This window comes from Equus przewalskii, chromosome 9 (genome assembly GCF_037783145.1).
Source record: "Equus przewalskii isolate Varuska chromosome 9, EquPr2, whole genome shotgun sequence".
Lineage (NCBI taxonomy): Eukaryota > Metazoa > Chordata > Mammalia > Perissodactyla > Equidae > Equus > Equus przewalskii.
Window position 1 is genome coordinate 41,697,617 of NC_091839.1, and position 24,652 is coordinate 41,722,268.

At 39.2% G+C, this 24,652-nt stretch overlaps 1 protein-coding gene across 2 annotated transcripts in view; it reads right to left on the minus strand.

The window, feature by feature from the left end:
- MDN1 (midasin AAA ATPase 1) overlaps positions 1-24,652 on the minus strand; it is a 160,312-nt gene that overhangs the window by 63,632 nt on the left and 72,028 nt on the right. For both annotated transcript variants that reach the window (XM_008538002.2, XM_008538001.2), the window contains exons 32-46: positions 23,269-23,413; positions 21,321-21,450; positions 17,201-17,419; positions 16,312-16,509; positions 14,659-14,867; positions 13,862-13,984; positions 11,661-11,858; positions 10,232-10,339; positions 9,673-9,861; positions 7,265-7,354; positions 6,902-7,165; positions 6,490-6,751; positions 3,562-3,721; positions 2,345-2,461; positions 1,194-1,402 (exon numbers count right to left, since the gene is read on the minus strand). In XM_008538002.2, coding sequence (XP_008536224.2) covers positions 1,194-1,402; positions 2,345-2,461; positions 3,562-3,721; positions 6,490-6,751; positions 6,902-7,165; positions 7,265-7,354; positions 9,673-9,861; positions 10,232-10,339; positions 11,661-11,858; positions 13,862-13,984; positions 14,659-14,867; positions 16,312-16,509; positions 17,201-17,419; positions 21,321-21,450; positions 23,269-23,413 — 2,621 coding nt within the window. The remainder of the gene's footprint in view (positions 1-1,193; positions 1,403-2,344; positions 2,462-3,561; positions 3,722-6,489; positions 6,752-6,901; positions 7,166-7,264; positions 7,355-9,672; positions 9,862-10,231; positions 10,340-11,660; positions 11,859-13,861; positions 13,985-14,658; positions 14,868-16,311; positions 16,510-17,200; positions 17,420-21,320; positions 21,451-23,268; positions 23,414-24,652) is intronic.

The window sequence follows — 24,652 nt, forward strand, 5'->3', positions numbered from 1 at the left end:
TTCTGCAAAATCTCCAATGAAAATGGATAAATTCCACCCTCACATCAAACTTCCTTCCACTCAAATCGACCTAGATTCTTATTTTACAAACCTTTTTAAGTGGACTCTATGGTCTCACTAGCACACAATGAACTTATGGGAACATTCATATTCCTTCCCTGCTATCCTATCTCCCTCTCTTCTCTCTGGTGGTCAGCAGTATATTGCAGGGAAGTGACCAGATGACTCATTTACAAATGCGATAAAGCCTGGACCCATACATCCTTATTCTCAAATTGACACACACTGAAGGTGGCAAAATGAGCATGGCCTCATAAAGAAGCAGGTACTTTGAAATCCAACAGACCTACTTCCAAATCCCACCTCTCATTATTAACTGTTTGGCTTTGATGAGTACTCAACCTCTCTGAGCCTTATCTTTAAAACGGAAGTATATGCCTTGCAGAACTAACGTGAGGACTAAATAAGCACCCAACATTGCACCTAGCACATAGTAGTTACTTAATAAATAGCATTTCATTTATTATTGTTGCTGTTATTATTATTAATACTACTACTGTTATTATTATTGCTCTTTCTTGTATATTTGGACATTTAGAAGAAGTAAGACCTGTCTGTTTTAAACAATTTATTTAAAGATCCCTCTTTATTTCACTTTTAAGAAACCCAGTGATGACCTTGAAGATATGAAAGACAAACTTCATGAATCTCAGTGCTGAAAGCAGTATTCCTCAAAGCTGTGGGCAGCCTCTGACTCTGCATCAAAATCACCTGGGAAGCTTCTTTAAAATACTGATTCCTGTGCCTCAACCAGATCTGCTGAACCCAATCTCTTGGGGGGAAGAAGGTACCAGTACATCTATATTTATTTTTGGTGAGGAAGATTTGCCTGAACTAACGTCCATGCCAATCTTGCTCTATTTTGTACGTGGCATACCTCTACAGCATGGCTGATGAGTGGAGTAGGTCCACACCCAGGATCTGAACCCACAAACCCGGGTTGCCAAAGTGGAGCACACAGAACTTCAACCACTTGGCCATGGGGCCGGCCTCCATATACATTTTTAAAAGGTTTTCTTAGTAATTTCTATTTCTATGTATACTAAATACAACAACTCCTGGACTAGCAGTCTAGTGACATGAATTTCTATAAGAGTAAAACTCTACAGATGCCTAGAAGTCAAGCACCTTACCTACAATAGCGCTTTGGGTCTGTGTGTGTAGAGCCAAGAGGGTGTCACACACACCATCCCCCACCAACCCAAGGCTGTGCAGTAAAACTTTCAGATCCAGGTCATCTGGGATGCTGCCATCCCCTTCTCCGGAAATGCAGATTTCAAGTCCACGATTCCTCATAGCTCGGGATATTTCTCCATGAATAGGATCCATTGAGAGAAAAAGTCTAGTAGTATAGCAAGTCAAAGGAAAAAAAATTAAAACCTCAGTGCAACCAATGGTGCAGCTCAGCAACAACTAGTGAGGGCCAATCATATGCGGCTCATCTTCAGGGAGCTTTTCAAAGGAGACATCACTAACTCAAAGTCTGCTACTTTCATCTGTATCCTTTCCTCTAGTCCCAAAATGCATCAACACAACAAAGCACTTTCTCTAAAACTAGCTTCATAAGGAACTAAGTATTGCATATCCAGTGCACCTTCAGTGCTATGTGAGAACTGTAAAATTCTTACTTTCAGATATTCCCCAAATCACGTTGGGCTAATTCATCATTCTAACTCACCTACAGAGAGCAGAAAAGGGAGGAGTGTATTCCGCCGAAACACTTAGCTTCATACAGTTGGTGTCCATCAATCTCTCCAACTAGCTGTCTGACATGTCACACTTAACTCCAAAACTAAACAGCTGATTCCCTGCTGACTCTCCCCACACCAAACCTGCTTCTTTGCCAGTCTTCCTTTTCTCAACGAATGGCAGTCCCACTTACCCAATGACTCAAGCCAAAAACTTGGTGTCATCCTTGCTTCCTTCTTTTTCTCAGCCCACATGTCCACTGGCAAATCCCACTGATTACCACTCTAGTCTAAGCTATCATTAGCTCTTCCCTGAACTACTACAAAGGACTTACACCTGGTTTCCTGCTTCCGCTCTTCATCACCAACCCGAGGCAGGGCACTTTCCTCTCCTGTTTACTGCTGTGCCCCCAGAGTCTACCAGTGCCCAGCAAATAGCAGAGCCTCAATAAATATTTGTTACAGGAATCAATAAAGGATGAACACGATCAGGGCTGGGAATCCGAATATAATATGTAAAAAGGCCCTACTGCAACTTCCACCTCTGATATCGAGGCTGTCAGAGTCTTAGGCAGAAACTTAAGAGGCACAAATACCTGAAATTGGGATTTGGAGTTACAGTGGGTGTGCATCCATCTATCATTCCTCTCTCGCTAACAGTGAGGACGCCTCCAGGTTCGAGCAAAGCATTCAAACGATCCAGCACTGATGGGCTGCACAGAGGGAATTCAAATGGTGGACAGGCTGACACACTGTGTTGACTCTCCTTTCACAGGCCTCCCACTGCCCCTGACCCATGTCTTCCTTTCAGCGCAGATCACTTCCCCATATAGAACTGGGATCTCTTTCCCCACCAATTCCCCTTTTAACTCCCCAAGGCGCATAACCCAGAGATTCATACACAGTAAATATGCAAAATACCTGTTCAATAAACAGATTAAGGAAAATGATAGAAAGTTTCCTGAATTATAACTCTTTTCTTTTTCCCCTTCCCTCTCCCAGCTTCCCAACATTATCAAATCCATTTAAAGGTAAACTTTACCTTTAAATGGATTTTAAATCGAAACATTTTGAAAAATGCTCCCAGCAGAGAAACCCACCATGTGACCCGCAGTAGCTTCTATTACGCTAACTGTATGAGTACAGTAGTTTTATGCCTGCTCCTTTCTTTACTTTGGAATCAAAAGTGATACAAACTGATGCATATTCACTAAATGTCTGCCCTGTGTCAGATCCTCCATTTAAAAAATCTGCAGTCACGAATGACCTTAACAAAAGGAAGATTTCTTTTTTGTTTGTTTGTTAAAAATTTTATTTTTTTCCTTTTTCTCCCCAAAGCCCCCGGTACATTCTTCGTTGTGGGTCCTTCTAGTTGTGGCATGTGGGACGCTGCCTCAGTGTGGTTTGATAAGCAGTGCCAGGTCCGCGCCCAGGATTCAAACCAATGAAACACTGGGCTGCCTGCAGCGGAGCACGCAAACTTTACCACTCGGCCACGGGACCAGCCCCAAAAAAGGGAAGATTTCTGATGTCAAATAAAAAGGTTTAACTCAAAGGATGTTGGCTGGAAAAGTAATCCAATCTTGCTGGCCTTCGATCCAGCTCAAAACCATCATACACAACTAAAATCTTGCAGCTGTCTAATGACCAGCTACCACTGTTTACCACAGGGAGAAGTCTACAGAATATGGTTAAGGATGTGTTTCCAGTTAAGAAAATAGTAGATAAAAATACCAGAGCTTCCATCTGGGTTTCTACTTTGACAAGCATATCTCAAACTTCAATAGGGCCTACTCTTAATAAGGTAACTTACTTGCAGAAGTTAACGTTGTCCATCAAAAGCCAATCTCCAGACTTCAGGGCCCGAACCAACATGCTATCAATCCATTCAAACGTGCCATGACTGCGGCCACTGGTTGTCTGCATAAGCTTTACCCCAAAGCTTCGGAACTCTTCCACGAGTTTGGCAAACTCTGAAATGTCACAGCCACAGCACTTAATTTCAAACCAAGGGCAATCAAATAAACAACTAAGAGTTTACTAAAAGAAAGCTGGAAACTTCTGGCCCAATTTTTAAAAGTTTCATAACAGGGTAAACGGGATTTTTTTGTGTTTGTTTAAACACACTAGATAAGAAAATTGGGTTTGGTGGCAGAAAATATTTCTTGATGGCTTTCTGAACGAATGGCTGGACAGAGCTGACTCAAGGGTGATGGAGAAGATAAATAATCTTTATGTAACATAATTTCTCAAACGGCAGAAGGAGTATAATGTCTCCCACCTATTATTGCATTTATTCTATATGAGAGTGCTGTAAGTTTGGCACAATGCAATCAATGTTATAATTGCCCTATAAAAGCCAGGGCAATTATAGGGCTTCCCTCAGGTATCACAGTCCTGTGCTGTCTGTTGTCCAGTGTCTGAAAGCAGTTGCTTCATATATTTTGCCAGTTTTCTGTTAACACTGGAAGGTTAAGTCTAAATCTTGTTATTCCTTCATGGCTAGGGGCAGGAATCCAATGTATATTACCGTGTGATATGAAAGAGTGTCATGAAGTAATTTCTAACTAGAAAGATCAATTGAAAAATTCCTACAGGGGCCGGCCCCAAGGCCAAGTGGTTAAGTTCGCACGCTCCACTTCAGCGGTCCAGGGTTTCACCGGTCAGATCCTGGGTGTGGACATGACACTGCTCACTAGGCCATGCTGAGGCGGCATCCCACATGACACAACTAGAAGGACCCACAACTAAAATATACAACTATGTACTGGGGGGATTTGGGGAGAAAAAGCATGAAAACAAAAAGAAGATTGACAACAGTTGTTAGGTCAGGTGCCAATCTTAAAAAAAAAAAAAGAAAAATTCCTAGGGAAGGGCTATATAAACTATAAACTAGACAAATAAATATCAGTTGTTACTATAATTATATGATATTTATATACAGAGTGCTGAGTATCACTCCAGTTCTCAGCAGCCAAAATAAAGAGACTGCACTGAATACACAGGACAGTCAGTAGAGATGCCTTAAGGGCCATGCCTCAACAGTAGGGCTAATTTAGCCCTAGAATAAAGGTTACTCTGGACCTGACCTTAAACAGTTTATTAGCGAGCTTGAAAAAATCAAAACGATCCACAAGCAGCTTAACTGCCTACCAATAAAACTGCATCTTTTAAAAAAAATAACAAAACACAGCACTCAGCAACTTAAATTTAAAATGTCCAGCATCCCATCAAAATTACTAGACATTTATAAAGAAGCAAGAAAACATGAGACATAACTAGGAGGAAAAAAAGTCAATAGAACAGACCAAGAAATGACAGAGATGATGAAATTAACAAACAAATCTAAATGTTAATAGAGCTATTATAAATATGTGCAATATGCAGATGAAATATAACACGATGAGACAACTAGAAAATATTTTAAAAGTCATACATGTTCAAGATAGAAACAATAAAAGGTACAAATAGTAAATAAAAAGAAAAAATATTCTTTAACCAAAAATAACATAGTAGTAGACAAATTATCTTAGACTCAGCTTTTTTCATTCTATTAATGTCCCTAGGAAATTAATTACTCAATATCAAAGCAATTCTTAAATAAAAAGCAGTAGTGAGAATGGGCTGTGAAAACTTATCCTAGATATTTAAATTTTAACTGACTTATGAAAGAAATATACAAACACTGAATTCAAGACTTTACAGTTCATAGAGGATTGGATCCCAAACTTAGTCTAACCACCTGGTAACTGTAAGACATTGGGTTGGTGACAATCTCTGTGAGCATCCATTGTCCTCACGTATAAAATGAGAATAAACTTTCCTTGTAATGCAATGTTGTTGTGAGGATTAAAAGTAAATATATTTAATATGGTGTCTATTACTCAATAGGATTCATATCTCAATGGTGAGTTTTACAATACCCATTTTAAAAAAACATATATAAAGTGATGTATGACTCCATTAAATATCTCTAATAATTAATTTGAGTGAATGAGTAAAGGATTTCGAATTCACATGGTGAGAGTGAATTGGGAAATAACAGAGCAAATCAACAAAGAAATTATTCTCTTGCCTATCTGACCCACAGCCATGGATACAATGTTTACACAGCTAAAAGAGGGGAGTCTCATTTCTTCATCCCTAAGAAATCAACTCTTTATAACCAGTTATGAGCAGGCTTTGGAAAGAATGACAATCATAATGACAAGACACAACCCCTGGGCCTTCACCTTTAGTCCTCCCTAAAGGCAGGCTCACCACCACCCAGAAAGTTGTACCACAAAATGAGAAATCTACGTTTCCAGGTTAACTGAGGAATTCCTTCCAGTTTCTATATAAAATGAATAAACACATCCCAACTATCAATACTGACTTCTATTCTTCAAAGTTTAAAATGCTCAATTTCTTGAGAAATTTATTACTAAGTTTACAAAATGGTCCAACAAAAAGATAAAACCAGTTTTACGTGCAACTGATTTATCATTACAGCTGATTACACACAAAATAAACCATCAAACTCAGTAACCAATTTCTTTCCTGTTCGCTTGTTATCACCAATTCTGAATACTTCAATCAGTTTCATTTTACTTTCTAAGACAAAGAGTTTCAAGTTTTGATTGTTAATAATCATCAAATTAATAAAAAATTATGGGCATCGTATTTACAAATATATTACCTGTAAATGGACACTATACAGGCAAAGTTAAGTGTCTTGATACATATATCCAAATACACATACCTGCCTTGGAGTATGAGTTGATTTTATTGTTGAGTCGTTGCATAAGCAATAATACTGCTTCCAGTTTGTTGACAATCTCCATCGTGACACCTTTACCCCCTTCTCCAAGACACCTGGGCTTATACGTCAGAAGGAAATGACTCCAGGCTCGCAGTACTACTTCTGCATCGTCAGCACTGATCAGGAGGCTGTCTCTTAACAGTGCCCTTACAGTGCCCTCCACCTTCTCAAGGAGCTGCCTCCAAGGCCGTATAAGATCAACCTGCAATTTCCAGAGCACATGAACTCATCATAGCCATTGGCCAGAGTCAAAAAATACCGCTACCTATAGCTACCCCCAACACACAAGATTATCAATCAGATTACGAGGCTTATTGTGTTCTGCCTGAAAACATGACGGCAGATCAGTTACCTGCTCAAATCCACCCAGAAGCTCCGTAGTGTCCATTGCACTGTTCATAGCCATGATCTTTAACGGGTGACCAGTAAGGTGTGCCAGGAGCTGGACCAGGCTAGTTTTGCCCACAGAGGCTGGCCCCACAAGGATGACCATCCAGCTCATCTGTACACACTTCATAATTGACTCCAGAGACTGTAAAGACTGGTGCAGGAGCAACAGAGGACGGCGGGATGGGGGAGGAACGTAGCTGCCACGGGAAAGGACTGAGTAGCCTAGCTGAAAAAGACATGCCAATGAGATTTCACAAGTGTGCCTGGTAGTGGAAGCAGAAGCAGCCACAGAGGTCGTAAAAGAAGATTATCCTACCCTCCTCACCTGAACATTATAGGGAGTGATGTGAAATAGTCTGGTTCCCATGTACGGATTGGAATTTGAACCAAACACATCCTTGAATATAGCAATGACCTAAAAGAAGAGGATGATACAATCAAAACACAAATCACTCCACCAAAATCTGAGCCAAACCTTCTAGAATGAATACTTCTAGAAAACACGTACAGCAATATGAGTCACAATATTCAGAGAACACTAATCACAAATTTCTTATCCTTGTGAATTTTCTCTTATAAAAAAGATAGAGTACAGTTACTTAATTTTTCAGAATGAAAGCAAACTGAAGCTCAAGAAAAGAGTAGTCACATAATCTCAAACTGTCTGAGATTCCAGTGAGAACAAAGCCATGAATACTACGGCAAATCTAGAGATGAAAAATGAATTTGCTTTCATCATTCAAGAAATCACCTAAAAGAAGAGAGAAGAGAATAGTAACATGAAGATTATGGAGAACAATGACCATTTCTCGAGTACCTACTACGTACCAAACATTGTATTATGTGTTTTAACAGATTATTTCTGATACTTATAGCCTTGGAAAATAGGTATTTCCATTTTACAGACAGGCTGATAGGATTCACGATAGTTACATGATTTGCTCATAGTTCGTAACTGATTTTAAATCTAAGCCAGTCTGACTCAAAAACACTATGTTATCCTTCTAAATATTTATGTAGAGATGACAACCAAAGTTATTTCTCTGATTATTTACATTTAGTTATCTCTTCCTTAGCAAAAATACTGTTACTTCTGTTACCCCTATTTCCTTCTTGGATTTCTTTTAAGACTCTAAGAGGAGTTGGGGTGGGGGAAAGATACACATGAACAAAAAACACTCATTTAACCCATACCAGCAGGAAAAATTCCAGCCACCCAAAATAGTTACACCATGTTTCGCGTTTTACCAAAGCAACAATGCTCATATTAATCACTGGACGCTGGACTGAAGTCAGAAAATAAAAATAACAAAGATAAAGTCATAACGAGTGCCAAACTGAGCATGAGTCTAAAAGCAGCACAGGAGAAAGTGCTCCCATCACCTACTCCTGGGTCCAAACGATCTCTGACCTCGCATTCCACTCTAAAGCATACCATCTCCTCTCCCTGATATTCCATCCGGGTTAAAAGTACAAATACTTTCACAATCTAGCTGGCTTATTTAGCTTATAAAGTCAGATTCAATTTACCCAAGTCCTTCCAGCTTTCACAGCCTTTCTCCTTCTATTATTATTTTTCTTAATTTTTTTTCCTCATAAAACATCTACTTGGTCAATTACGGTAACTCTGAATTGCAGGAGTAATGGAACCTTCCACACCCTACAGTGAACCACCATCTGACTAACAACAATTACTCAGCAAATGGCCAGTGTCTGGTCATAATTAATACACTACATAACTAGTACGTGGATGAAGAAATTAAAATACTAGTTGATGGTATGTGAATTATATATGAATAAAGTTGTAAAAAAATTACTAGCTGAACATTTTGTCCAAATATAAAGACTAAAAGCCACTTGCAGATAATAAACGAGTTGTTAACATCTGGCTAAATTCTGAATGCCACATAAAAAGGGATCTGTGCACTCGGCAGAAGAATGGAAGTATGTAAACCACATGCGCTATGGACCAGGCACATCACATTTCAGTAAAGAGGTTACTGCTTCCAACGCATGCATCTCTATATTGATTAATTTGTTTTAAATGACTGTGATATAGTAGAAGGAACAGCAGATAAAGTGCAAGGTCTGGACTGGAGAGCTGGCTCTGCCACTTGCTACCTGTGAACTCCATGACTCTGAGCCCTGGCTCCTCATCTGTAAGAAGTCATGACAGCACCTCCCACCTGAAGCCATGTGAGCTTTCAGTGAGTGGACTTTAAATACCACAAAGCAAAATGCACCCACCACTACAGTTTATTAAGCTGGGAATTCTGGTGTTATTTTCGATTTACGAAAGGATATTTTTACTTCCATTTAGACACAGAACATCCTCTCTTTAAATCTATTTATACTTTCTAGATAAAATACTCTGTAATTTGGCATTTATTTGAAAACCCTCCTCTTCTACTAGGTATCACCTGTCTCCTCCTGCTTCTCACCTTTGTGCCTGGAAAGACCATGACGACCTAGTTCTTTATTATTGGAGGGCAATACTCTTTTAGGAAGGTCTGCGATCACGAGGTTTAGGTGGATAAGCAAACTGTCCTCCAAAGCAAACTACCCTACACCACGAGACCAGAGATAGGTGAATGTTTAGTCTCTTCCATTAACTTCCAAATTTCCAACAGCTTTACTGAGTTTGGTATTATTAGTGAATATGCCCCTTCTCTCCCTCAGGAACAAATCAACTTTCAGATGGAAAGAAACACAAAGAGCAAGCGTGAAACTCACCTTTTCCTTGTCTTCTCTGGTTCTCATTCTTTCACCATAGACCAAAAACACATGCTGACCAGGATCATAACACCCAGGGGACTGGTCAACCAGCATCAACTGACACCAGCGGAAAAGGTCTCGAAGGTTGAATTCCCAGGGTCCTCCTTTTTGACCCCATTTCTTCTCAACAGTCACCTCATGATCAATCTAAAAAGAAAATACTTTTACTGGGGAGCAAGCCCCACAGCTAGGCACTGTACTGAGTACTATCAACATGCTACAACTACATACATAATCTGAAACAGAAATTAATGGGCTTGATTCAGATTCTCCTCCTCCTAACGCAGACTTCTAAATGCCAGGAGTACCCTATAAGGATTAACATTGATACACACAATGGAAGTGAATTACTATAAGCCTCAAACAAGTAGCTTGCCTTCCAGCAGAAACTTGTGGAATTCTATGTACTTTATCTTAGTTACAGAGACTGGCAATTTAGTAGTGTCCAGTGTTGAGAAAATGCTGGTTCAAATACAGCCAGGAAAACAAAGAATAATTCATACAAGTAGGTACTCACTTGGTTGTTGAAAGCAACCATTTTTTTAACAACATTTTTGTCAATGGCTGGAAACAGAGTACTGGCAATGAACTCCATGTCAATTACTGTAAGGGGATCCACAAAGACCTATAAAATCCAAAAATATTACGAAGATATGCCATCGTTTCTCTTTACCAAACACCAGAACTGACTACCACAACTTAAACAAAATTTTTATTTCACACGGAAGTAACAATACCTCAGTGATATAAAATTTTCAGTTATAGAAACTTCTTTTCTTGCATTTTTAGGATACAAAATCATATAAAATCTTTGAAATAGAGAGTAACAGGGTTTTTTGGTTAGCTCCAGTCCAGTGAATTAGAGAAAAAAAGATAAATGCAATTAATTTTTTAAAGTACATTTGTTTTCTTTAATTTCCTATGTATTAGATAAAATGCTCTCAAAATTCTGGATGCTAGGCATATGAGTTCACCATAAAATCTGATCAACTTTTCAATATGTTTGAAATTTTTCATAATAAATTGTTCTTAAAAGATACTCAGTAAATTCTTAATTATCAAGTGACAGAGACATTAAAGAAAACTAACATCCAGAGGCATTTCCAAACCACTAGATTAGGCAAACTTTGAAAAACAGACGTCAAAACAAGTGCATGCATGTATATACATACACACACACACACTCTTTCTCTCTCTCTCTCTCTCACCCAGCCCCCTGCAAATGAGAATAAAGGGAGTAAGCGAAGATACCAGATGGTAATAATGATCAACGAATGCTGGACTTTTTTATTCACCATGGTCATTTTCTTTTCTTTCTCACTTTTAATTAAAGTGCATTGCTTTCATTATAAAAATTTTTTAGGGGCCGGCCTGGTGGCACAGCAGTTAAGTGTGCACATTCAGCTTCGGTGGCCCAGGGTTCACTGGTTCAGATCCCAGGTGCAGACATGGCACTGCTTGGCAAGCCATGCTGTGGTAGGCGTCCCACATATAAAGTAGAGGAAGATGGGCACGGATGTTAGGTCAGGGCCAATCTTCCTCAGCAAAAAGAGGAGGATTGGCAGATGTTAGCTCAGGGCTAATCTTCTCCCCCAGCCAAAAAAAAAAAACAAAAAAAATTTTTTAATGTTTTAATAAATCATGTAGACACCTGAAAAGACTGGGCTTTATCCCCGAGCACAGTAATAGAATCCTGAAGAGGACCTTACTCTCCTCCAACTGGCAACACACCAGATCCTCTGCGACATAAGACAAAGGATTCCCACCAGAAGAGAAGTGATGATGGGCATCAGTCATATTAACATTCATCATCAAAGACACAAAAGCGAAAAGCAGATCACTGAACTGATCCTCTCACTCTCACAGTGAGAATCCCAATAGCTACACGCCAGCAGTTTTATCACCCTGACACCTCACCTTGGTCTCTGGGTAACAGCAAATCTTACCTGAGTGAATCTATTAAGGAAAGACCTGGGCAAGCCTTTCCTCCCACCGCCTTGTCTAAAAGGATTTTGACATCCAAAAATCTTTGTCTTTTCATGCTGCACTTGGAAACTCATTCCTAACTCAGGAACATAGATTTCTCCTCGGTGGTCAAAACAAGCATTGAGTCCTTCCAATACAGACTGAGAAGCCAGGTTAAGCTATTGGGAGAAGAAAGTGCATATATTAATTATATATCCCATATAACTATTTAAAAAAGCAAGGGACTAATACGCATAAAAGATAGTGTTATCTTCAGGAGGAGGAAGCTTAAACAATACTGGTAATATTCTGTTTCTTAAGCTGAGTGATGGGCTGCTATGTGTTTATCATTATTTCATATGTATGTTAGAGAGATATATAAAACAGCAATAATTTTTAAGTAGGATGAATACTCAGATTAAATGTTTTAAAAGCAGTTAAAATATTCTCTAAAATTAAACTGTATCCACTATATGCACTTATATTGACTTACTTTATAAATCACAACTTACCAAAAAAACTTGCCAATACACAGATACCTCGTTTTCACACTCTGGGACTTTCAAGATGAGGTAAGATAGCTCTTTACATACTTAAAAAAGAAAGTATCTTTCTCAGTTTAAATACTGAATGTAATCTCCAAATGGGCTTCAAAGTCATGATATAAACTACATAAAGTAGATCTACATAGCTAATTCACCAACAGTTTTGTGAACAAGCAGTACGTATACAAGAAGTTTTTGTGCCAGACATGAAAAAGCCACACAGACATCCTCAGATGACGAGTTCAGAGTCTAGGGATGTGAAGTATGGATGGTTTTCAAGTAACTTGGAAAAGTTTGATTGGGAAACTGTGAATCAGTAAAATGCAAATAGGCAAAAAAAGACCATATTGTATCAGAATTTCAAGTGTCAAATTTACAAAAGCACAAACTCTGCTGTATATTCCCAAACAGGTCAAGTTCTAAAGGCTGCTCTTAAGTGCAATTGCAAATCCAGAATGCCTTGCAGTCCCTGGGTGCAGTCCACCATTATGAGTATGGTCAGTAGCTTTAAGCTTTAAAACTAGGCACTCTTTCTTCCTGGCTAATGATCATTCTATCAGACATCTTTTTCCAAAAAATCTGAAAAAAACAAAAATCAAAAAACAAACAGGGGCTGGCCCGTGGCTGAGTGGTTAAGTTCGCACACTCTGCTTCAGCAGCCCAGGGCTTCTCCTGTTCCGGTCCTGGGTGCGGACCTAGTACTGCTCATCAAGCCATAGTGTGGTGCCCCACATAGCAGAACCAGAAGGACCTACAACTATGTACTGGGGGGCTTTGGGGAGAAAAAGAAAGAAAGATTAAAAAAAGATTGGCAACAGATGTTAGCTCAGGTGCCAATCTTTAAAACAAACAAACAAACCTCTCTCTCCTTAGCATCTCCCCAAGATAAGTAGGAAGCAACTCAGAAGAAAAGGAATCCCCCAGCACTCCCCGACTTCAGACCCAAAAGGCTCTGAATCTAGGGAACCTATTAGGGACTGTGTCAGAAGTTTCATCTGTGGTATTTTTATCACTCTAATAATTTAAGCTCCACAGCTACTTCTAGCCTTTTCCTGAATTAACATTACACATCCCAAACAAACTCCTTTGGCCACAACTTTAAATTTTTTAATTTTGTGCATCACTTTTCCATCTCTCTAGCTGCCTGTCAGTCACAGAGATTCAGCACTTATCACGTCTCATCATGTGTTCTGTTCTTCTAGTCATGAATGTATCCAATACGCACATATAACACTAATAATTTTCTCACCATTTTTTATGTCACTTATTATAACTTTCCCCAGCCTCTCTGTTGACATGAGGTAGTTAACTATTTATATCTCTGAAATAAATACAAACACAGAAAGCCTGCCAGAGACTAGAGAATAAACTAGTGAAGAGGTAGTTTTTCTCTGGAGGCTAGCTTACAAAGTAGGAGTGTTTGTAGGTTATATATAGAGGGACTTCCTTGTGCCATCTGACAAGTGACTTTTCTTATTCTTAAAAAAGAAAACCACCGAGGATTCTTTTCATTAGAGAATTTGCCTTTACCAGCCAATAGTATGATCAACCATTGAAAAAAGCCCTAGAGCTATGAAAATTATGACTGCTCGTCACACTTGTGATCCCATCATTGGTACGATGGACGGTCCTCTCACCTCATCCAACACAACCCAATGGCCTGCCTTCAGAGCTGCCAGCAAGGGGCCATCACGCCAGGCAAATTCTCCTCCCTTGCCACCTTCTACAGGTAAATCTGCTCCAAACAGGTCTGTGATGTCCTTCAAGAGGGGGTAGAAATGGGGAAAAGTCAATATTACATAAAAAATTAACTAGATCCCAAGACGCTAAATCTAAAATGATAAGAATTTGGGCCCTGGGCCACTTTTTATTCTTACATCCAAGAAAGGACTAATCTTTACCAGGAGCCCAGACATGCCAAGAATCTTCTCATCATAAACTCCAGTATCAATTGTTTGGAGTTGGAGCTCTAGATCAATAGTTCTCAACTTTGGCTGTACTTGGAAATTAATACGTGAGCTTTAAAACAGAAAAAAGTAACAATGCCCAGGCACTGCTCCCAGACTCCATTCCAAGAAATTCTCATTTAATTTGTCATCTCTGTCCCATAATTCCACAATATTGTTTAAAGGTCACTTTATCTCTACTAGTTCTTTTAGAAAGGATAAAAATAAAGAGGGCCTATATTACAATAACTACTGAAGTGGGTAAGTCTCTCTCAAAAGAGTATCAGAATAAATATCCAGAGTGAATAATACTACAAATTTCAGCTATTAATGAATCCAGAAGGAGAATTAGTTGCTGTGGTCTTTATCACCATTAAATATTTGGGGTACTGACAATGTTATAACTATTTCTGATTAGGAAACTATAAATAGATACAAACATTACTGCCTATACCTAGCCCCAGCAGCTATAGCATGAATAAGCTTACCGTCTGCTCCGACAAGTTGATTCGAACAAGAATATTGCCTGAAGCCTTTGCTAACGCTCCCACCAAACTCGTCTTGCCCACACCAGGGGAGCCCTCCAGGAGAATAGGCTTGTTCAGCTTTGTAGCTCTTAAGAGCCTCTGGGCATTCATAGCTGTGGTACCTGCGCTGAGCGCATAGTCGGCAATATTATTCCTGTGTAAGACAGGTCCTTAATTGGAGAAAAGAAAAGCCACATATAAGCTGGACATCACCAAATCATATATATACGTCAACTCAAGATTATAAAATTCCAAGCAGATTGTCAGTCAGTGAAGCACCATCTGTGGTGAAAATCCTTAGCTCTAGTTCAACATTCCCCTACTTTTGGGTCCATAAAATGCTTTACAGGAACAGCCAGCAGCATACTTTCTTCAACTGTGCCTACTACACACATCTCTCCATCCCCCATACTCAAATCTATATGTACAGAGATCTACATATAGGATGAACTGCAAGCATGCAGCTTTCCTTACACAGCCTACACCTGGAAATACCACATGGACCGTTTACCTTGTACTTATATTTTCCTAAAAGTCAGCTGGAAGCTAGGTGTACAGGCCAGATAGCTCCATATAAACAATTTCATCCAAGGTTTGTAGGCCACCAACACAATTCAAGATGCATCTTTAAACCATAGGTCCTGCTGAAGTGCAGGACTAATAACAGTCCTACAGGGCTTAACATTTGTGCCACCATGTCTCCTGGAAGAAGTTTTGCGTACACCAGTTTGGAAGGAGTCGGGCTGGGAAAACATCTGTTTCCTCAGCTATGGAAGGAAAAGCAAGGACACCCCAGTCCCAGGCCACTTGCATACAGCTCAGGGAAGGGATCTAACGGTGAGATCGTGGGGACGCCATCAGGGATGAATACTGCTGAAGAGGGAGAAGGAAGGGGGGGAATGTTCCATTCGGCCAGGAACCTGGGCTGGTTCTGTTCACCACTGAATCCCCATTAACTGCCAGTGCACCTCTACACATTTCAGGCACTCAGCAACGATTAATGTACGGAGGAAGGAAGGGATAGGAAATGACCCAGAGAGGGAAGCAGCAATCAGAAAAATTCAGTGCCTTGGAAAGATATGTATTTACTTTAACTGACTCATTTAAAATATTTAGTAGAGGCAACCTAGTATGAATGACAGCAAGGATTAGAACTCAAACCCCCCTGTCTTTCCCATCTAATCATTCATTCATTCATCCATTCACTCAATCAACAAAATGTTTTCTGAATGCCTATGACTGCCAGGCTACATGGCAGATGCAAGGGACAGGAAATATCCTTGCCCTCAAGGATTCACAAAACTGTTTTTGTAGGTGGAAATGAGGTTCTATAGTTGACACACTGTATGCTGAATTATCACTACATGAAAGCTCATTTTGAGCACCAAATAATAAACAAATGCATTTTTACAAGACAACTTATTCATAGATTAAAGACTATATCTTCCCCTGTTTTTACATGTTAGTTATATATTTTCAACCATTCACACAATTATGGTTATGCCAAGTCAGATTCCAACTCAGATAACTAGTTCAAAAACAACCATGAGTATAAAAGTCAAGTATCTACAATCCACAGAAAGAGAATCTTCATTTATTTAAAATCATTCTTACCCCTTGGTATAAAAAATGGATAAATTCCCCAAAGGTTATCTATCCCAGTGAATTCTTTGGCTTTGAGTCTGTCATAAATCTTCAATTCACTTTTCTGACATTCTGTAAGCCGGACTATCTTGGAAAGCTTCTTGATTAGGAACTTCAGACATTCTTTGCGAGCCAAGAGGGCAGTACCAAACCCAGAGGAAGTCACCCCTAAAAGATAGAGGATGAGATCATCAAACGACAGCATGACACCAAGCTTCCCAACCATTCAGCAGGAACTCTAGGGCAGGCTCCTGGGGAAACGAGGCCCTAGCTCTATTACAGCCAAAGTCTGATTGCTAGGGCAAGCAGTCCTAAGGAAAAGCCTGACTCCCCTCGCCCCACAATTTTCACATCATCAATTCAGCAGCAGCTTATTCAGTAAAGGACTCTAGTCACTCCATGATAAACCAGTCTGGAGAAAGATAACCAATGTTATCTATTGGTTATTTGGGTTTATATTTCTAATACTCATGGCTGAAAAACAGAACTTAAATATTGAATTTTCTGAAATTATAGTAAACTTAAAACAAACTAAAGGATTCAGGCCCATTAACTACAAATGACCATTCATGTTAAGAATTATCTAGTCCTTCAGGAGCAAGGACATTTCCAGTGGTCTTCTTCCTATTCATAATCACCACTTCACATTTATTAAGTCCCTTGTCTATAAGTGATGAAGTTTTGGCGCATCTTTTATACCAACCACCTATCAAAGACTACAAAGAAAAGGAAAACTCTTCTGAGTCTTGGAAATGTCTAAGTGATTCTATAAGGAATCCGGGTCAGAGGTCTGGGCTTACTCCATTTCATACTCCCATCTATCCCAACCCCTGTTCCCATCAGCTAACAGACAACATACCTGAACCTATTCCATCTATGTACACCAGGCACGCGGCATGGACAAAAGATGTCACAGTGGAGATAGTCTCTGGCCTTTTCAAAGCAGCTTCCTCCTCCATTGTGTTCATGAAGTTAACCCAGGACAGGATATCTCTGATACTGACCACACACCTTCGGCCAAACTCCTGGTGGGTGAGCCAGTCAATGAAATCCAGCATCACCTCAGCTATGTCAGCCCCTAAAACACAAGGAAGCAAAAGCATTTGCTGTTCACAGAAGAGTCACAATGGAGGTTTGTAACCTAGTGCCCACAGATGGCCTAAAAGGGGTCTATGCTCCATGAGATTATATGCAAATTTTTGTGAATGTAATTAACGCTTCTTCTAAGGAGAGCTCCACAGCTTTTATCATATTCCAAAGGGGTTCACAAGTAGCATTCTGCCCCTACCAAAAAGACACAGAGAGAGAACTTGAGAATTACAGCCTAAGAAACTGCCCAGAAAACTGCTCAAAGAAATAAAGTGTTCATTTGGCTCATGTTCAGATACAATTTTGAAGGTAAGACACAAGATTTTAAAAAATACACAAATTTTATTATACTTTAAACTGATTCACTGGATTGATGAATGCCACATTTTCAGTAGCATTTAGTCCAGTTTTTTTTGCTTGTTTCTTTCATCTACTCATCAGTTAGAAGGCAGCGAATTAGAGAATTCACAAACTTTGTTTCATGACAAGTTAAATGACTATCCTAATTATCACAATTTCATAGTGTAAAATATTTGTCTGGAAACAAAGAAAATACTTCTTAAGCAGTATATATAGATTAAAGCAATGCCAATTAAATTTGGTATAGCACTCTATATAACTTCTGAAGTCAACAGTAAACATTCAGCTGAAAAGTACAAATACCAAAGAATGTTTTCAAACAGGAAAATGTGACGAGGAGTCAGCATTGCTGTAACTAAAGCAGACCACACAGCAACACCTTCAAGCTATATGAGAAGTGGTTAGAAGAAAAAGACAAATTATAGAAAAACCCAAAAACCTTTAGGAAGAACTTAAAACGACAACTCAAGGGAAAAAGTCTACTACAATAATGAAAGAAATGACATGCTGTTCCAACAACTAGATATTAAATACCAGTAATTGGATCCACCTTTCAAAGCGGAATAAATTTGAGGTAAATCAAGGACTTAATGAAAATGAGTAATTTAGCCATTATAGAGGGGAATTAAATCATAAGTATTGAAGAAACTGAAGATCATGAGAGATAAAGTGGATGGATTCATTTAAGTATTTTTTTTTTTAAAGATTTTATTTTATTTCCTTTTTCTCCCTAAAGCCCCCTGGTACATAGTTGTATATTCTTCATTGTGGATCCTTCTAGTTGTGGCATGGGGGATGCTGCCTCAGTGTGGTTTGATGAGCAGTGCCATGTCCGCACCCAGGATTTGAATCAACAAAACACTGGGCCGCCTGGAGCAGAGTGTGCGAACTTAACCACTCGAACATGGGGCCAGCCCCCGTTTAAGTATTTTCTTATAACAAATATTAAAAGTAACAGGGGACAACCCTGTGGCGTGGTGGTTAGGTTCGAATGCTCCACTTCAGTGGCCCAGGTTCATGGGTTCAGATCCCAAGCGTGGACCTACAACACTTGTTAGCCATGCTGTGGTGGCAACCCATATACAAAGTAGAGGAAGACTGGCACAGATGTTAGCTCAGGGCTAATCTTCCTCAAGCATAAAAAAGAGTAAGATTGGCAACATATTTATTCAAAGCAAATCTTCCTCAGCAAAAAAGGAAAAAAAGTAACAATACAGAAACCTAGGTGATAAATGTAATAGAGAATATTATCCAAAAATATATAATACTAATACATAAATATGAAAATAAAAATACAAATTTTAAAATAGACCACATAGAATGCTTCATGTCACCCATAATTAAAGAAAATGAAATTTTAAAATACCCATTAAATTAATAAGGATAAAATAATGGTTTTCATGGTATTACAAACAATGAAAACTCCCATGTTGGAAGGACTGGCAAGCAGGCACATTTACTAAGTTGCTGGGAGCACTGTGAATGAGACTATGTTTCTGGAGAGCAATCTGAACATAACCAATGGGAGCTATGAAATTCCTTTTTTCCACTTTTAGAAATACAACTGAAGGAAATAAGTCTAAACAATATGTCACTTTAATGAAAAGAGAATGCTTTGAGAAGTATTGATCATGAGAGTGAAAGATTGGAAAAAGCAGCCCACATACCCTTCAGAAGTCAATTTTTTTTTAAATACATGAATTTCATGATATCTTTTCTGTTTCATTCATACTATAAACATGGATAATACGACTACAGAGATTTGCAACCAAAAATAATAAAATAAGTTGTACCCATAGTGGCACTCATATTTTGATTAAGATAACGCAATAAAGATATTTTAAGTACCACAAATAAGATGAGAATTCAATTTAGAATTCATAATATTTGAAAAATTAAATTCATGAAATCTTATAAAACTTTAAAGAAAATCTGGAAAAAAAGCTGTGTCTAGTTTCCTGCTTACATTGCACAATTTAAAAAATGTTTTTATGCTGTGCCAATGTGATCCATTTCCAGATGACAAAACTGATAAAAATTATTAAGCGACTTCTCCCTTACTCCATGCTCCCTTGGAGTCTCTAATGCCTCCCCAGGGAAGTCTGCTGACACACAGCCTGGAAAGCATGGAGTAAACAAGCTCCCTAAGGACAAGCAGGAGGCTCAGGGGTGAGTGCTAGGTGCCCCAATGCTCACTGCCCAAGGGAGAAACTGTTCCCTCAAGTAAGCATGAAGCCCACTGATGATGGAGCAAACATGGCAGTGTAATGGCAGCCACATCCTCCGCCATTCTTATCACAACCCAAATAACTTAACAGACGGATAAGCAGCCCATAGGAGATTGGAGGTTACTTCCTTGGGGGATCCCAAGACAGAGCCGAAAGACAAACCATGCCTACTTAGCAATTTCTGTCTTCTTCCCTGTCTTTCACTTGAATTTTCACCATAAACGCACGTTGCAAATGGCACACAACCAAGGTAAGTCAGGGGTTCTGAGTGTGAGCCACGGACCAACATTGTTGGATCACCTGAGAACTTGTTAGAAAGCTAAGTTCTCCTGCCCCACCTCAGACAGACTGATTCAAAAACACTGAGTGTGGAGCCCAGTATGCTGTATTTCAACACTGGTGAGGCCTGGGGGACCCCAGCTGTTCAGGCAACACTGTATTTACCTGTGAATGTCCAAGTTCAGCATGGGCCTTCTTTGCTCAGACAACTAAAGAGCCAATCTTTCCTAACACACCATAGGGGCTTGGATCCATGCAGCTGTGCTCCACAGCTGTCCTAGCTATTTTAAAGCTGTACTTCAGGGTACCTTTAAAAAGCTGAGCATATCCATGAAGCCCAATCTCAAAGAAGCAGACATCCTTTTATATTCTTTAAGAAAGACAGGCGAAATGATCCAAAAATCCAGGTATCTGGCTTGGAGCCAGATCTAGATTCTAAATTTAGCCCATTCAATGTCTAGGATAAATATGTATACATGAAAGCAATCTAGGCTCAATTAAAAAAAACTATACAGTAAATGTTTTGACGCTTACTGGATATCTTAAGAATTATTAAATCTAGGTTGTAAGTATATGGGAGTTTTTAAAATCTATTCTTCTACTTTCCTTATTTGAAAATTTTCACAATAAAAATAAAATTTTTAAATAATACAAAGTGAAATGATAAATTAGTTGATTACTACTAAAGAAATACAGTTTAAAATTCTATAAACATTTTCTAAAGGTGGTAGTGATTAAAATGTAAACCACATTTTCCTCATCTTAGCCAAAAAATGCACCTTATATAAAGATGGCCAACAAGTAAAACAGTAAGAAAGCTAGAATTTGTGAAGAATGGACACTTTAATAGAAGGTAACAGGCTAGTATCCCATTTTCCTTACATCTATTTTGTTCCCATTTCCTTATCTTCTCCCTTCTCCTTACAACACACCATATATACATACCGCCAATGTCCTATACCACACCCCTCACTCCAACACCCAACTCTTCTGCCCCATTACTACCACCACCTGAAAACTCACCCTTATGATCTGTTCTGCCCAGAGACAAGCCTGGACGAAGATTACGGCTGATAATCTGAATTAGATCTTCACGGCTTGTGCTTTGAGGGCACCATATTTCTGTAAACCGGTTTCTTAAGGCAGGAGATAGCTACAAGGAACACAAATTCCAGTGTGAATTTAATGCCTCTGAGGAAAGCTGGAAGACAAACTCTTTGAAAGAATGTTAGCAGTGAGTCTGGCAAGTACCAGACGCTTCTTTTAGTAGCTCTACTACTAGATACAATTTATTAAAGACCTATTTGTCCTGGTTCCTTCCATACGTTAGCTCCCTAATCTCCACCACACTCCCTGCGTCAGCATCACCATCACTTTATCTTTATAATCATGGTACAGAACCTCAAGGTCTTATAGAGTAAGTCGGGCAAGTAGGAGTCCAGCCCCAGTGGCAACTCCCAAACCTGAACACTCTCACTGAGCAAAGGCCCTTCCCTTTACTTTACCTTCAGTTACATAACCAGTGGCTGAGAGAAAATAAATGCTATCTTCCCATAGAGGAGAGCTGTCTGAAGAAAACTTTTATGTAGCTCAAAGGGAGTGAAATTTTAAGGAGGGATATATTTTACCTCTTGTATAACAAAGAATTGTTTAGTCCCTGCAGTCTTAGGGCCGGTCCCTCAGTCTGGATTCCTCTAACCCTTCCCCAGGTCAGTTACCTCCATTCACAAATGTCTGCCATGCCACATACACGTAATTATTAGTTCATCACCACTTTCCTTTCACTTGATGATAATCTCCATCCATCGTCCACCTGGCCGGCCAGAGCAGGACCAGGAAGAATGCCTGTACTCAGGAGCAGCTCGATAGAGACCCAATGAACATATGATGTTCCTCATCACCCTCCAACAAACAGAGCCTCTGATCTTTGGGATCCCACCTTGCTCTGCTTGCTAGGCATGCAAAACCAAAACATAGCTTTCCCTTGGGTAAAAGTTGGCAATCTTTGTCTAAGAAACACTTAAGCTAACCTGACAGGCAAGTTAACGCACACAACCTTGAAATCAAATCTTTCAGTGCTATTTCCACTTGCCTAGGAACTAGTTTTCCTGGATTTTTCTGACGTATTTTATTTCTTCTCTTTAGAATATTTCTGGAAGCACAGTGATAATCTTTCTTCTTAAGCTACTGAGGAAAATTAAGCCCAAAACATCATATTCAAATTTCAGGCACCCACTAAGTTAATAAGGATCTAATTGCTTTCAATTCCAATCGAAGCCCGTTTCTTACCACACTACCCTTTTCTTAACTTTAACAGACCAGGATTCCACACACAATGCAGACTTGTCCACAGAGAGGCTTCTCGAACCCGAAAGCCCATGGGGTCTGGGGTGTTGGCTTCTGGCTGGATCCTAACACCACCCTCTGAACAGAACGAAGTGCCTCTGCCGTTTCCTTTACCAACAGTCTGAAAGTGACCCACATAACCCCTGAGAGAACAGACATGCACCATCTGCAAAACCAAAGAGGTTCCTGGCTGCAACTTCTTTTTTGTCACTTTAAAATCACTCATACAGCCACAGCCGTATTTAAGAGAGTAGACCTTAGAAGCAGAGCTTGAGATTACATTTCACTTTCAACTTTTCTCATCCACGAAACTAGGAAGATAGCTCTCACTCAGAGCTCTTGTGAGAATTTCTTACGGTAACATACATAAAAATCTGGGCAAAGTGACTGAAAAAGATTTCAGGCACATATACAAAGTGAGGCATCCAATAAGGAAATGTTTCATCTGTCAGGATTACTTTTTAACCTTATAATGATTCTAGAATATCTTGCTGGAGTTTTATCCTTTACCCAGCTTATAGCCAACATAAAATTCCAAATTCATTTTTACATACTGTATTCATGAGTGCCAGTGAGCTGAGGTCAAGAAGCAGAAAAAAATTATGCTTCAAGAATGTAGTTTTACCTCTTTTTTTCCAAAGTCGCCCCCAGGGTTCATGGTTGCTAGGATACGGAACTTCTTCCCAGCAGTCAACAGTTCTACCTCATTCTCCTTGTCCTCTAGGCTTCCTTTCTCAGCTAATACCAGAGACTTTTCCACTTCAAGGACACTGAAAGACAGAAAAACTGGAGAATATAAGACTAGAAAAGGCTTACGTATTCCATTTTGTGGTCTTCAATGTTCTTTAAAAAGAAAAAACAGTTATCTCCTCTGCTGACCTTTCTCTTCAGCTGCTTGCTACCACAAACTTTAAAATGACTCATTATCTCAATTCCTGTGTTATGGAACAATATTTCTGATTAAAAAAAATGCTTTTTTCCACTTATGCCCTATTAAGGCATTTGTTTTAAAAATGGGTGTCCTGCATGCAAATGTTTAGGGCAGCATTATTCATAAAAGTAGAAACAACCCAAATACCATCAAGTGGTGAATGGATAAGAAAATATGGTATATCTACACAATGGAATACTATTAGGAATAAAAAGGAACCAAAAACTGATATAGACTCCAACAGGGAGGAACCTCAAAACATTAATGCAAAGTGAAGAAGAACTATTTATATGAAACGCCCTGAAAAGACAAATCTAGAGAGACAAAGTAGATTAGAAGCTGCCTGGAGCAGGAGGTGGCATCAGAGATCAACTGTAAATTGGTAGGAGTACTCCTACTGGGATAAAGGAAATGTTCTAAAACTGGATTGTGGTGGTCACAAAACTCAGTAAATTTACTAAAATTGGTTGAATTACATATTTAAAATGGGTACATTTTATGATATGAAAATTGTAACTGAATAAACAGAGAAAAACCACTATATACATCAAGATCCATATTGGTCTGAGGCCTTTTTTGTTTTTAATGATTTTATTTTTCCTTTTTCTCCCAAAGCCCCCCGGTAGATAGTTGTGCATTTCTAGTTGTGGGTCCTTCTAGTTGTGGCATGCGGGATGCCACCTCAGCATGGCTTAGATGAATGGTGCCATGTCAGCACCCAGGATTCAAACCGGCGAAACCCCAGACCTCCGAAGCAGAGTGCACGAACTTAACCACTTGGCCATGGGGACGGCCTCTAGTCTGAGGTTTTGAGAGGCTTTACAGCAATAACACCTAGAATTCTGATTCTAGTCTTTCCAAAAAAAAAAAAAAATTAAGATAGTGTCCACACAATTTACCTTACAAAAGAATTTTAACTTCAGCTCATTAGTTTTAGCCCTGCCATCCCCTAGTCCCATCTTGCCGATTAGTGACAGCAAAACAGAAAAACTAGGTCTCTTAAAGGAGAGCCTGAATGGTAAAGCCAAAAAAAGCAGTAACTCATTATCATTTTCAGATATTTACTATGCACCTATGA